The sequence below is a fragment of the Scyliorhinus torazame genome, chromosome 17 (assembly GCF_047496885.1).
Source record: "Scyliorhinus torazame isolate Kashiwa2021f chromosome 17, sScyTor2.1, whole genome shotgun sequence".
In the NCBI taxonomy this organism is placed as follows: domain Eukaryota; kingdom Metazoa; phylum Chordata; class Chondrichthyes; order Carcharhiniformes; family Scyliorhinidae; genus Scyliorhinus; species Scyliorhinus torazame.
The window spans coordinates 173,863,036-173,877,283 of NC_092723.1; the positions used below are offsets into that span (position 1 = coordinate 173,863,036).

The following is a 14,248-nucleotide window of genomic DNA, read 5'->3' on the forward strand; positions in this document are numbered from 1 at the left end:
TGCCTCAGCCATGTCTTTTGCACTGATGTGCTGGGCTTCTCCGTCATTGAGGATGGGGATATTTGTGGAGCCTCCTCCTCCAGTGAGTTAATTGTCCACCACCATACACAGCTGAATGTGGCAGGACTACTGAACGTAGATCTGATGTGTTGGTTGTGGAATCGCTTAGCTCTGTCTATTGCTTGCTGCTTATGCTGTTTGAATTCAATATATATATATATATATATATGCTGTATTCAATAAACACCACTGGAATGAATCATTCGGTCATTATCAGTTTGAGGGATTGTACTGCAGCAAAACTGGCGGCTGCACTTCCTACATTATTACAGTGACTACACTTCAGAAATATTTCACTGACTGTAAAGGTGGGCCAGCCTGACGTTGGGAGGGTGCTATACAAATGCAAATAATTTTCTTTCCAGAAATCGGTGGCATGTTTTTAAAAGCAGGTGAACCTCGATGTGGAGAGCTAGTTCAGTTTGAAGAGTTCGCCCACTTGGTCTGTGCCCAGTTCCTCAGGTGCTCCCTACCACTGGTTGAAATGAACCTCAATCCGGGTGTCTCCCGCCCAGTCCGGGAGGGTTGGCAACGGGCCACCACTTCCCTTTGGTGTTTATTTTAATTCGGATTCATTGGGCACATCTCCCCAGATCTCGGGAAGGAGGAGCGCCGTCTGCGAGGCCTGTGCCGGCAGCCCAGGAGGTGAAATCACCCCCTTCCCCGACCTCCCGGCACAGTGCTCCGCCAGCCACCTCTCCCACCAGAAGGGGCGAGCGGAACTGAAGAGCCGGCGGAAGGGGTTGGCGGTGGAGCGCTTCCGGTCCGCCGCGGTGATTGGGCGTTTCCGGTGCGGGGGGCCCGGCTGGAGGGGGACAGCTGAAGCCGCCCGGAACATTCTGGTTCCTCCTTCCAGCACCTTCTTCATTGCACCCCCCGCCCAAACCGGAAACCCACATCAAGCCAATGTTGTGAGTTTAAATTCAGCATCATAGAATCCTCACAGTGTACAGGGAGGCCATTCGGCCCATTGAGTTTGCACTGACCCTCCGAAAGAGTAGCCCTACCCAGGCCCACTTCCCTGTAACCCCACCTTACCAAGGCCCACACCCCCGCCCTGTAACCCCACCTAACCCATACCCACTGCCCCGCACCATCCCCGTAACCCCATCCTACCCAGGCCCACTGCCCCGCCCCATCCTGTGACCCAACCCAGGCCCACTACCTCGCCCCATCCCCATCCTACCCAGGCCCACTGCCCCGCCCCATCCCGTAACCCAACCCACGCCCACTACCCCACCCCATCCCCATAACCCCATCCTACCTGATCCACGTGGAAAATTCTGGAAATAAGAAGCTGGGACCAATTAAAATGACCGAGTGGCTCATCGATGACCCCAAAGTGCCCCCCCCCCCCCCCTCCCCATGCCTCCCACCAATTGGCAATCTTTAATGTCCATTAGGTCACATCCGAAAACCAGAAACTCGTGGATGCTGCAGATTTGGTGGGGGGAGAGACCGTAGCATGGGGGGATGGGATGGGGGGGGGCAGCTGGTGGAATTTAAATTCAGTTCATTAAAAATAAATCTCAATTGAAAGCGAGTCTCGGTCATGGCGACCATCGCAGTTTTGGTTGTAAAAGAGCCCAGCTGCTTTCATAGAATCCCCAAAGTGCAGAAGGAGGCCATACGGCCCATTGAGTCTGCACCTTGCCCAGGCCCGCTCCCCCACCCTATTCCTCTAACCCCTTTTGGACAAAGGGACAATTTAGCATAGCCAATCCACCTAACCTGCGCATCTTTGGACTGAGGGAGGAAAGTGGAGCACCCAGAGGAAACCCACGCAGACACGGGGAGAACGTGCAGACTCCACACAGAGAGTCACCCGAGATCGGTGTTCCCGGCACTGTGAGGCAGTAGTGCTAACTACTGAATATTTGTTCATGGGGTGGCAGTGTTGCTGACAGGGCCCACAGTTGTTGCCCATCCCCAATTGCCTTGAACAGATTGCCCCTGCTAGGCCATCCCTGAGGGCATCTTAAGAGTATACTGCAGTGCTGTGGGTCTGGAGTCATGTAGACCAGACGGGGTAAGCACGGCAAATTTCCTTCTCTCGAGAGACATTAGTGAACCAAATGGGTCTTTTTCACAGTTTTTTCACGGTCATCATTAGAGTTTTCATTCCAGATTTTTATTGAATTCAAATTTCAACATCTGGGATTCAAACCCAGGTCCCCAGAGCAGTGCCCTTGGTCTCTGGATTACTAGCCCAGTGACAATACCACTATGCTATTGCCGTCCTTATTCCGGACTGGCCGACGTGTAACTCCAGACCTACAGCAATGTGGTTGATTCTCAACAGCCCGTCTGAAATGGCCTAGTAAGCCACTCAGCAGTTCAAGGCGTGATTAGGGATAGGCAGCAACTGCTGCCCATGGTGCCCACATATCAGCAAAGAAGTTTAAAAAATTCTACCTCCAGGGTCCAGGGTGACCAACTGTCCTGTATTTTAAGGGATTGTGCTGTACTTTGACTGTTTGTCCCTGAAGCAATGCCTTTTGTCCCAAATGTCTAGGAGAACCTGTGGGAGCCTGCGCCTTGGTGTCTCACTTGCGTGATTGAGCGGGACTGAAATTCTGAGTCAGCTGGCAGAGCAAAAGATGATAACGTGGTGAGTGCACAAGCTAAATTGTAAGTCTAGTTATATTAATCCCCCGCCCACCGTCCCATTTTCACCAACACACAAACATACACATTCCAGTTCAATACTGTCCCTGTTTCTGATAGGAATTGGTCATCCTGCAGGTAATCTCGGATTCAAACAGTTGTGCATTTAATTTTCACTTTGCATGTTCACCTTATGTAGGTCCTTGGTTTTACTACAAAGGGATTGTGTACCACATAGAGTGTTTATGGCCAGTTTAGCTCAGTTGGGACAGCTAGTTTGTGATGCAAAGTGAGGCCATCAGCGCGGGTTCAATTCCCATACTGGCTGAGGTTATTCATGAAGGCCCCGCCATCTCAATCTTGCCGTTTGCCTGAGGAGTGCTGATCCTCCGGTTAAATCACCACCAGTCAGCTCTCCTCCTCAGCGGAAAGCAGCCTATGGTCACCTGGAACTATGGCAATTTTACTATGGCCAGCAGTAAATGCTAATTTTCAATACTTTGGTGTTACACCTGACATGTATAGATTTAAATTATGTATTCTAATCTTGATGAACGTTTTAAAGAAAAAAGAAAGACGTGTTTATATCGGATATATTTGTATTGTTAGGGAAACAAAGGTAGTTTTAAGGGATTTTTATTGGTAAACAATAGAAATAAGAAAAAGTTTTAGGTGGATTTAATTTATTGTATCTGTGCCTGGAAGTTAGATTCTTGCTGATCAAAGGTATTTGTGTGCATGGGGGTTAGTTAACTGATAGAATTGCTTGGCAACGAGAGAACATTGTAAGGGAAGAAAGTCTCTTTGTTCTTTAAGTTTAGGTGGAAGCTACAGCAGTTGAAGACAGGCAGCTAGAGAGAGAACAAATCTCAGCTTTGCTAGAAGAAAAGCCATACAATGTAGTAATGGTTAGGAAAGCCAGTGCCAGAAATTTAAAGGACGGCTACTTAAGGAAACCAGAGAAATGAAGAGGATTTTCCAGGGAGTCTGTAGTTAAAGGAGCAAAGAGGAACTGGGAGCAGAACAGGGTACTGTTCGTTTCAAGTCACAAAACTGGAAAGGAGCTGGCTAGTGAGAAGTCAGAAATACATCTGAAGTGGTTCTAAGGTTTGTGATATATTACAGTTTGTGAGACATTGATTGAAATAATTGCGGTGGCTGGGTATCGGAATGGTGTGTGTGTGTATAAAACATGGAGTGGATTCACCGGTCAAAGTGGAGCGGAAGCTCTGTTCAAAAGAGTACTTTGGAAAAGGTGGAGTGGGTATTGCAATGCAGCTGCTAATGGAAAGTCTTATTGTGCGAGAAGGTTTTAAAACGTGCTTTTAAAAGTGGAGCTTGGAAACACGTGACAATCATCTGGGGGGGGGATTTCTGAGAAGAAATCCACAGACTAACTTGGGTTCAGAGTGGAACGTGTGTGACCACAGCCAATCTGTATGTTTTTTACAAATGTCTATGTCCTAATGAGACCATCGTAGCTTCAAATATACTGTGTCATCCGTGTTAACCTTAAAACCTGTGTGTATTTGTTATGCTGAGTATAGGAGTATTGCATTATAATCCATTTTTTTCATGTTTAATAAATGTTTATTGTTGTTAAAACCAATGAGCGGTCCTGTGACTCTGTTCCTCTACGTTTGATTGAGAAACATTGAAAGATACCGGGCTGGATTCTCCGCACCCTGCCGCTGAAATCGCGGCCGGTGCGGAGAATCCAGTTTAACGGCGTGAACGGGCATGGCGCCGGTTCGGCGGTTCTCCAGGCCCCGAAAATTGCCGTCAGCAGGGAGTACACCACAGCGCCCGGGGGGGGGGGTCATTGCCAGAGGCCCTCTCACCAATCTTCTGCTCCCGACCGGCTGATTTCCCGACAGCGTGGAACTAACCTGCTATTGCCGGTCTGAATGCACACGATAGGCAGCCGGGGATTTAATGTGTGGGATTTGCGGGTCAGGCGCGCGGCTGATCGGGGGTGGGGGGGTCTCTTCCTTCTGTCTGGCTCCGCAGTCCGTGACCGCCATGGTGCACGCGCGGCCGCTGGAGGCCACCGCTGTGCGCATGCGCGGCTCTGACCCAGACGTGCCGGGGGCCAGTATCATAGATACATAGAAGATCGGAGCAGGAGGAGGCCTTTTGGCCCTTCGAGTCTGCTCCGCCATTCATCACGATCATGGCTGATCATCCAACTCAATAGCCTAATCCTGCTTTCTCCCCATAGCCTTTGATCCCATTCTCCCCAAGTGCTATATCCAGCCGCCTCTTGAGTATATTCAAAGTTTACGCATCAGCTACTTCCTGTGGTAATGAATTCCACAGGCTCACCACTCTCTGTGTGAAGCTAAAGCTGTGAGATTCACTCCGGCTCCCTGCTCGCCCCCTGCAGGGCTGAGAATTTGTTTCATTTTTTTGGAGGAATTTCAGGAGTACAACTCCACCGTTTTGATGCCGGCGTGGGGACATAGTCTCAATAATGGAGAATCCAGCCCACCGTCCTTTGAGCTAGGGTCCCATTCTGGGATCTTCGTGTCAAGTTATAAGATCCTCTGAGATTCAAAGGGCAAACGGATTGGATCAGACCAGCAAAATCGAGGTGTGACCTTTGGTCTGTACTGGTCTGGGTGGTCAACCGAACACCATTGAAGCATGAGATCAATGTGGAGAGAGGAAAATGGGCAGCAGCAGGAGGAAAATGTAGTTGTCCTTATGCGTGTGGTTAGGAGTTTCCCTCCCTCTGCAGCTGTTACGACAAAGAACCTTACAGAGCCTCACCTCAAAATCACACGATTGTTGGTTCAAGCCCCACACCGGGGCTTGAGTGTAAAATGCAAGGCTGGCACTCTGGCGCAGTACTGGGGGAGCACTGCACTCCTGGAGGTGCTCTCTTTCAGATGAGATGTTAAAGTGAGGTCCTGGATGTAAAAGATCCCATGGCACCATTTTAAAGAAGAGCAGGAGAGTTATCTGGGCAATATCTATCCCTCAGTCACCATTACCTCGTCGTATCACATTGTTAACCACATCCTTAAATGTTGGCGGAATATTGAAGCTAGTCTGCAGGAGAAGAGGTGGGGAACTAAGCATGCTAGCATTTTCAAAGAGCCAGTACAGGCATGGATGGACCGAATAGCCACACTCTGCACTATGAGTTGCTTTGATTCTAACCCTGCCCCTTGGTTCAGTTGAGTGAGATCCTTGATGCTCGATCGTTGATTTTCTGTTTGAAGCTTGTGTCCGCACATACGCACAACTGTACTCTTACAGCGCATTTTGTCTGATTTGTTTAGGAATGGACCAGGATGACAGTGAAGGAGTCGCTGAGCTCAGGAAGCAGTCTGTTGGTGGCTGGGGTTTACTGCAGATCGCTGGGTGCACAGGATTAACTGCATATATAGTATGGGCAGGAATACTGATGCCTGGTTTCAGGAGGGTCCCTCTCAGGTTACAGGTAGGAGGAGTGTAACTTTCTACAAAGTACCATGCAGATCAGGCAGTTTTACTTCAGGTGGCCATACAAAACTAAATGTGCAGTAAAGTTCTCTGGTAAACCAGCAACTAGCATCATCAGCTTGAAGCTATACTCATGTCAAGTGCCAAAATATTAGGTGGGGTTAAGCGGATAGGGTGAGTATGTGGGCTTAGGTATGGTGCTCTTTCAGAGGGTTGGTTTGATGGGCCGAATGGCCGCCTCCTGCAGAGTAGGGATTCTATGAGTGTCCCAAACACCTGCACTCCTCAGTTCATTTCATAGAATCATAGAACCTCGACAGTGTGATCAGGAATCACTGTGAGCTCAACAGGTGGGGCTGTGAGTGCTGCACTCCGTACACTGGTGATATTTTTTTTTTTTTTTAAATAATATTTTATTGAAAATTTTTGGTCAACCAACACAGTACATTGTGCATCCTTTACACAACATTGTAACAATACAGATAATAATGACCTTTTTAAATTTAAACAAAAACAACAACAAATAAATAAATATTAAATAACAAAAAATAAAAACTAGCCCTAATTGGCAACTGCTTTGTCTCAGGCCACCCCCCCCCCCCCCATCCCCCCCCCCCCCCCCCCCCCCCCCAAGTCCTGGGCCGCTGCTGCTGCCTTCTTTGTTCTCCCCCATCTATCTTTCCGCAAGATATTCGACGAACGGTTGCCACCGCCTAGTAAACCCTTGAGCCGACCCCCTTAGGACGAACTTAATCCGCTCTAACTTTATGAACCCCGCCATATCATTTATCCAGGTCTCCACCCCCGGGGGCTTGGCTTCTTTCCACATTAGCAGTATTCTGCGCCGGGCTACGAGGGACGCAAAGGCCAAAACATCGGCCTCTTTCGCCTCCTGCACTCCCGGCTCTTGTGCAACCCCAAATATAGCCAACCCCCAGCTTGGTTCGACCCGGACTCCTACTACTTTCGAAAGCACCTTTGTCACCCCCATCCAAAACCCCTGTAGTGCCGGGCATGACCAAAACATATGGGTATGATTCGCTGGGCTTCTCGAGCACCTCGCACACCTATCCTCCACCCCAAAAAATTTACTGAGCCGTGTTCCAGTCATATGTGCCCTGTGTAATACCTTAAACTGAATCAGGCTTAGCCTGGCGCACGAGGACGACGAGTTTACCCTGTTTAGGGCATCTGCCCACATCCCCTCCTCAATCTCCTCCCCTAGCTCTTCTTCCCATTTCCCTTTTAGTTCGTCCATCATAGTCTCCCCTTCGTCTCTCATTTCCCTATATATATCCGACACCTTACCGTCCCCCACCCATTTCTTTGAGATGACTCTGTCCTGCACCTCTTGTGTCGGGAGCTGCGGGAATTCCCTCACCTGTTGCCTCGCAAAAGCCCTCAATTGCATGTACCTGAATGCATTCCCTTGGGGCAACCCATATTTCTCGGTCAGCGCTCCCAGACTCGCAAACTTCCCATCCACAAATAGATCTTTCAATTGCGTTATACCTGCTCTTTGCCACATTCCATATCCCCCATCCATTCCCCCCGGGGCAAACCTATGGTTGTTTCTTATCGGGGACCCCCCCAGTGCTCCGGTCTTTCCCCTATGTCGTCTCCACTGTCCCCAAATCTTCAGTGTAGCTACCACCACCGGACTCGTGGTATAGTTCCTTGGTGAGAACGGCAATGGGGCTGTCACCATAGCCTGCAGGCTGGTCCCCCTACAGGACGCCCTCTCTAATCTCTTCCACGCCGCTCCTTCCTCCTCTCCCATCCACTTACTCACCATTGAAATATTAGCGGCCCAATAATACTCACTTAGGCTCGGTAGTGCCAGCCCCCCCCTATCCCTACTACGCTGTAAGAATCCCTTCCTCACTCTCGGAGTCTTCCCGGCCCAAACAAAACCCATGATACTCTTTTCTATCCTTTTGAAAAAAGCCTTCGTGATCACCACCGGGAGACACTGAAACACAAAAAGGAATCTCGGGAGGACCACCATCTTAACCGCCTGCACCCTCCCTGCCATTGACAATGCTACCATATCCCATCTCTTGAAATCTTCCTCCATCTGTTCCACCAACCGCGTCAAATTTAGCCTGTGCAATGTGCCCCAATTCTTAGCTATCTGGATCCCCAGGTAACGAAAGTCTCTTGTTACCTTCCTCAACGGTAGGTCTTCTATTTCTCTACTCTGCTCCCCTGGATGCACCACAAACAGCTCACTCTTCCCCATGTTCAATTTATACCCTGAAAAATCCCCAAACTCCCCAAGTATCCGCATTATTTCTGGCATCCCCTCCGCTGGATCCGCCACATATAGTAGCAGATCATCCGCATATAAAGATACCCGGTGTTCTTCTCCTCCCCTAAGTATTCCCCTCCATCCCTTGGAACCTCTCAGCGCTATCGCCAGGGGCTCAATCGCCAGTGCAAACAGTAATGGGGACAGAGGACATCCCTGCCTTGTCCCTCTATGGAGCCGAAAATATGCCGATCCCCGTCCATTCGTGACCACACTCGCCACTGGGGCCCTATACAACAGCTGCACCCATCTAACATACCCCTCTCCGAACCCAAATCTCCTCAACACCTCCCACAGATAATCCCACTCCACTCTATCAAATGCTTTCTCGGCATCCATCGCCACTACTATCTCCGTTTCACCCTCTGGTGAGGCCATCATCATTACCCCTAACAACCTCCGTATGTTCGTGTTCAGCTGTCTCCCCTTCACAAACCCAGTTTGGTCCTCATGAACCACCCCCGGGACACATTCCTCTATTCTCATTGCCATTACCTTGGCCAAGACCTTGGCATCTACATTGAGGAGGGAGATTGGTCTGTAGGACCCGCATTGTAGCGGATCCTTTTCCTTCTTTAAAAGAAGCGATATCGTTGCTTCTGACATAGTCGGGGGCAGTTGTCCCCTTTCCTTTGCCTCGTTGAAGGTCCTCGTCAGTAGCGGGGCGAGCAAGTCCAAATATTTTCTGTAAAATTCAACTGGGAATCCGTCCGGTCCCGGGGCCTTTCCCGTCTGCATGTTCCTAATTCCTTTCACCACTTCCTCTACCGTGATCTGTGCTCCCAATCCCATCCTATCCTGCTCTTCCACCTTGGGAATTTCCAGCCGATCCAAAAACTCCATCATTCTCTCCCTCCCATCCGGGGGTTGAGCTTCATACAATTTTTTATAAAATGTCTTAAACACTTCATTCACTCTCTCCGCTCCCCGCTCCGTCTCTCCATCTTCGTCTCTCACCCCCCCTATTTCCCTCGCTGCTCCCCTTTTCCTCAATTGGTGTGCCAGCAATCTGCTCGCCTTCTCTCCATATTCATACTGTACACCCTGCGCCTTCCTCCATTGTGCCTCTGCAGTGCCTGTGGTCAGCAAGTCAAATTCCACATGCAGCCTTTGCCTTTCCCTATACAGTCCCTCCTCCGGTGCTTCCGCATACTGTCTGTCCACCCTCAAAAGTTCTTGCAACAACCGCTCCCGTTCCTTACTCTCCTGCTTCCCTTTATGTGTCCTTATTGATATCAGCTCCCCCCTAACCACCGCCTTCAACGCCTCCCAGACCACTCCCACCTGAACCTCCCCATTGTCATTGAGTTCCAAGTACTTTTCAATGCATCCCCTCACCCTTAAGCACACCCCCTCATCCGCCATTAGTCCCATGTCCATTCTCCAGGGTGGACGCCCTCTTGTTTCCTCCCCTATCTCCAAGTCTACCCAGTGTGGGGCATGATCCGAAATGGCTATAGCCGTATATTCCGTTCCCCTCACCCTCGGGATCAATGCCCGACCCAACACAAAAAAGTCTATGCGTGAATAGACTTTATGGACATAGGAGAAAAACGAGAACTCCTTACTCCTAGGTCTACTGAATCTCCACGGGTCCACCCCTCCCATCTGCTCCATAAAATCCTTAAGCACCTTGGCTGCTGCCGGCCTCCTACCAGTCCTGGACTTCGACCTATCCAGCCTTGGTTCCAACACTGTGTTAAAGTCTCCCCCCATTATCAGCTTTCCGGTCTCTAGGTCTGGGATGCGTCCTAGCATTCGCCTCATAAAATTGGCATCGTCCCAATTCGGGACCACCATCTCTCCCTGTAATTTGCCACTCACCATCACGTATCTGCCCCCGTTATCCGCCACTATAGTCTTTGCCTCGAACATTACCCGCTTCCCCACTAATATAGCCACCCCCCTGTTTTTCGCATCCAGCCCCGAATGGAACACCTGCCCTACCCATCCTTTGCGCAACCTAACCTGATCTATCAGTTTCAGGTGCGTTTCCTGTAACATGACCACATCTGCTTTAAGTTTCTTAAGGTGTGCGAGTACTCGTGCCCTCTTTATCGGCCCGTTAAGCCCCCTCACGTTCCACGTGATCAGCCGAGTTGGGGGGCTTCCCACCCCCCCCCCCCCCCCCTTGCCGGTTAGCCATCATCTTTTTCCAGCTTCTCGCCCAGTTCCCACGCGGCTGTATTTCTCCCAGACGGTGCCCCCCCCGCCCATCCTTTCCCGTACCCACTCCCCCCTTTCCCCAGCAGCAGCAACCCAGTAATTCCCCCCTCCCCCCCCCCCCCGCTAGACCCCCCGCTAGCGTAATTACTCCCCCCATGTTGCTCCCAGAAGTCAGCAAACTCTGGCTGACCTCGGCTTCCCCCCGTGATCACGGCTCGCCCCGTGCGGCGCCCCCTCCTTCCTGCTTCTCTATTCCCGCCATAATTATCATAGCGCGGGAACCAAGCCCGCGCCTCTCCCTCGGCCCCGCCTCCCATGGCCAACGCCCCATCTCCTCTCCCTCCCCACCTCCCCCCATCACCACCTGTGGGAGAAAGAAAAGTTACCATACCGCAGGATTAATCATACAATCCCTCTTCGCCCCCCCACTCGACCCACCACTTTGTCCAAACGTTCATTTTCGTAGTCCAATCATTCCAATTTTTCTTCTACAATAAAAGTCCACGCTTCATCCGCCGTCTCAAAGTAGTGGTGCCTCCCTTGATATGTGACCCACAGTCTTGCCGGTTGCAGCATTCCAAACTTTATCTTTTTTTTGTGAAGTACCGCTTTGGCCCGATTAAAGCTCGCCCTCCTTCTCGCCACCTCCGCACTCCAATCTTGATAGATGCGGATCACCGCGTTCTCCCATTTACTACACCGAGTTTTCTTCGCCCATCTAAGGACCATTTCTCTATCCTTAAAACGGAGAAATCTCACCACTATGGCTCTGGGAGCTTCTCCTGCTCTCGATCCTCGCACCATAACTCGGTATGCTCCCTCCACCTCCAACGGACCCGTCGGGGCCTCCACTCCCATTAACGAGTGCAGCATCGTGCTCACATATGCCCCGACGTCCGCCCCCTCCACACCTTCAGGAAGGCCAAGAATCCTCAAGTTGTTCCTCCTTGCGTTATTTTCCAGTGCCTCCAACCTCTCCACAGATCGTTTCTGGTGTGCCTCCTGTATCTCCGACTTCACCACCAGGCCCTGTATGTCGTTTTCATTCTCTGCTGCTTTCGCCTTCACGACCCGAAGCTCCTGCTCCTGGGTCTTTTGTTCCTCTTTCAGCCCTTCAATCGCCTGTAATATCGGGGCCAACAACTCTTTCTTCATTTCCTTTTTTATCTCCTCCACGCAGCGTTTCAAAAACTCTTGTTGTTCAGGGCCCCATATGAAACTGCCACCTTCCGACGCCATCTTGGTTTCTGCTTGCCTTCCTTGCCGTTGTTCCAAAGGATCCGCTGCAATCCGGCCACTTTCCTCTCCTTTTTCCATCCGTGTCCAGGGGGAACACCCTTCTGGTTTACCGCACGGTGTTTTCAGCCGTTAAAATTGCCGTTGGGGCTCCTATCAAGAGCCCAAAAGTCCGTTTCACAGGGAGCTGCCGAAACGTGCGACTCAGCTGGTCATCGCCGCACCCGGAAGTCGTACACTGGTGATATTTTAACCAAATCAGAAAACTTGTCGTCTGGTCTTCACAATTAGCTGACGTAGACGAACTGTGGATTGAGTGTTTTTCAATTCCGAGGAAAGCCAAGCAGACTAGCACAATAAAGAGGTGTGATCATGTTTGAGGAGGAGTCGCACGGGCTTGAAACGTTAAATATGTTTCTCTCTCCACTGATGATTGCTGAGATTTTAATAGCATTTTCTGTTTTTATTGCGATTGTTTTTTGCCAGGTCCCGTACGTACCAGCAAGCCGCAAACAGGTGAAGAATGTGATGACCTTACTGGAAGGCCGCTCTGGCAAGGTGGTGGACCTGGGGTCAGGTGACGGCAGAATTGTATGTAAACATTTGGGCGAAAATCCACTGGATCTAATACAAATTTTGTCGAAAGAACTATGAACAACTGTTACAAGTCAACATGAATTTCAGTGCATGCTTAACATGAACATTATTAAGGCTATTTTTTTAAAAACTTGAATGATTGTTCTAGTTTGTGGAGGCTATTTAACTGTTTAATTTTTTTTAAATTGAGTGTATTTTTTCTATTCTCTTTGGATTTCCGCATACCATCCCCATTCTGTAGACTGTCCACAAATTGCTTCTGGCAATTCCTAGAATCATAGAATTTACAGTGCAAAAGGAGGCCATTCGGCCCATTGGGTCTGCACCAGCTCTTTGAAAGAGCACCCTACCCAAACCCACACCTCCACCCTATCCCCATAACCCAGTAACCCCACCCAACACTTAAGGGCAATTTTTGACACTAAGGGCAATTTAGCATGGCCAATCCACCTAACCTGCACATCTTTGGACTGTGGGAGGAAACCCACGCAGACACGGGGAGAACATGCAGACTCCGCACAGACAGTGACCCAAGCCGGGAATCGAACCTGGGACCCTGGAGCTGTGAAGCAATTGTGCTAACCACCATGCTGCCCAATTCTGCTCTGAAAAAGCCATCCCCCTCTCTCTCTCTTCCCCCCCCCCCCCTCCTTACATGTAGATAGGGTGTTGAGCCAGATTGAGAAGAGGCACCACGGTTAAGGTCTGGAATGCACTGCCCCAAGTGTGGTGGTTGCAGGTTTGATCGAAGCATTCGAAAGGGAATTAGACTGTTATCCGGCCAAGGAGACTGTGCAAGGTTGCGGGCAGAGGAGGTGGGGTGGGGTTAGGCAGGAGATAAGTTGCCCATTCGGAGAGCCAGTGCAGACACAATGGGGCAAATGGCCTCCTCCTGTACTGTTAACAACCATGTGATACATTGTGATGCTTACTAGGCTGAAGCCTTGAAGGAAAAGTGGAGAGTGCACCATTCTTGAGCACGTCTAGTAGCTGGTCACCTGTCCATTTTTAATCAGGGAACGGCACTGAGGCCAGAAATAGAATAACTTTGTAGTTGGTAGTGTACGATCGTCAGTAATGATCTCTATCACAACACTGCAATACTCTTGGCTAATAAAAACCCTTGAGTTTAAAAAGTGACTTGAATGTTATAGAATCATAGGGTAGAATTTTACAGTGCAGAAAAGAGGCCATTCAGTCCACTGTGCCTGTGTCAACTTTAGCTTCGTCCCACTCCCCAGTTCTTTCCCCATAACCTTGTAAACTGGTCCGCTTCAAGATGTTGAAAGCCCTACCATGCTTGAAGTGGCATATTGGAGATGCCCGAGAGGACAAACCAATCCACTGCTTCCTCGTGGCACTGATATAGGGAGTTAAAAGTTTGGTAGGGCGAGGGTGAAGTGTAAACAGTGGTATAGACTGGTTGGACAATGGCCTGTTTCTGTGTCTCACAGCCTACGTAAATTGTAATTTTATTTTCCTGATGTAACTATGTGCTGTAATGTCACAGGATTTGTGTTATCCACAGGTATTAGAAGCCAGTAAGCGCGGTTTCCATCCGGCGATTGGCTATGAACTGAATCCATGGCTGGTCAGGCTGTCAAAGTTCTACGCCTGGCGAGCAGGTTGCCATGACCAGGTTTCTTACATGAAACAAGATTTGTGGAAGGTACAAACACCTTAATTTTGAATTAATGTGCAAAGGGTAGGGGGAGGACTCCATCATTTGATATTAATGGGTGTTCTGCACAAGCTTTCTGAGTCTTAAATATATACTTTTTGAAAAATTACACCTATTTAAAATCACATTTAAATGCTAAT

General features: G+C 49.7%; 1 protein-coding gene across 2 annotated transcripts in view; it reads left to right on the top strand.

Annotated features, from left to right (window-relative positions):
* antkmt (adenine nucleotide translocase lysine methyltransferase) overlaps window positions 1-14,248 on the top strand; it is a 51,637-nt gene that overhangs the window by 32,839 nt on the left and 4,550 nt on the right. Inside the window, exons 1-5 of one of the 2 annotated variants that reach the window (XM_072481678.1) lie at window positions 811-971; window positions 2,576-2,671; window positions 5,955-6,115; window positions 12,317-12,421; window positions 13,956-14,096. In XM_072481678.1, the coding sequence (XP_072337779.1) occupies window positions 5,957-6,115; window positions 12,317-12,421; window positions 13,956-14,096 (405 nt within the window). In that variant the 5' untranslated portion in view covers window positions 811-971; window positions 2,576-2,671; window positions 5,955-5,956. Of the gene's footprint in view, window positions 1-810; window positions 972-2,575; window positions 2,672-5,954; window positions 6,116-12,316; window positions 12,422-13,955; window positions 14,097-14,248 lie in introns of those variants that run through there. The other variant, XM_072481679.1, reaches the window with a different exon arrangement.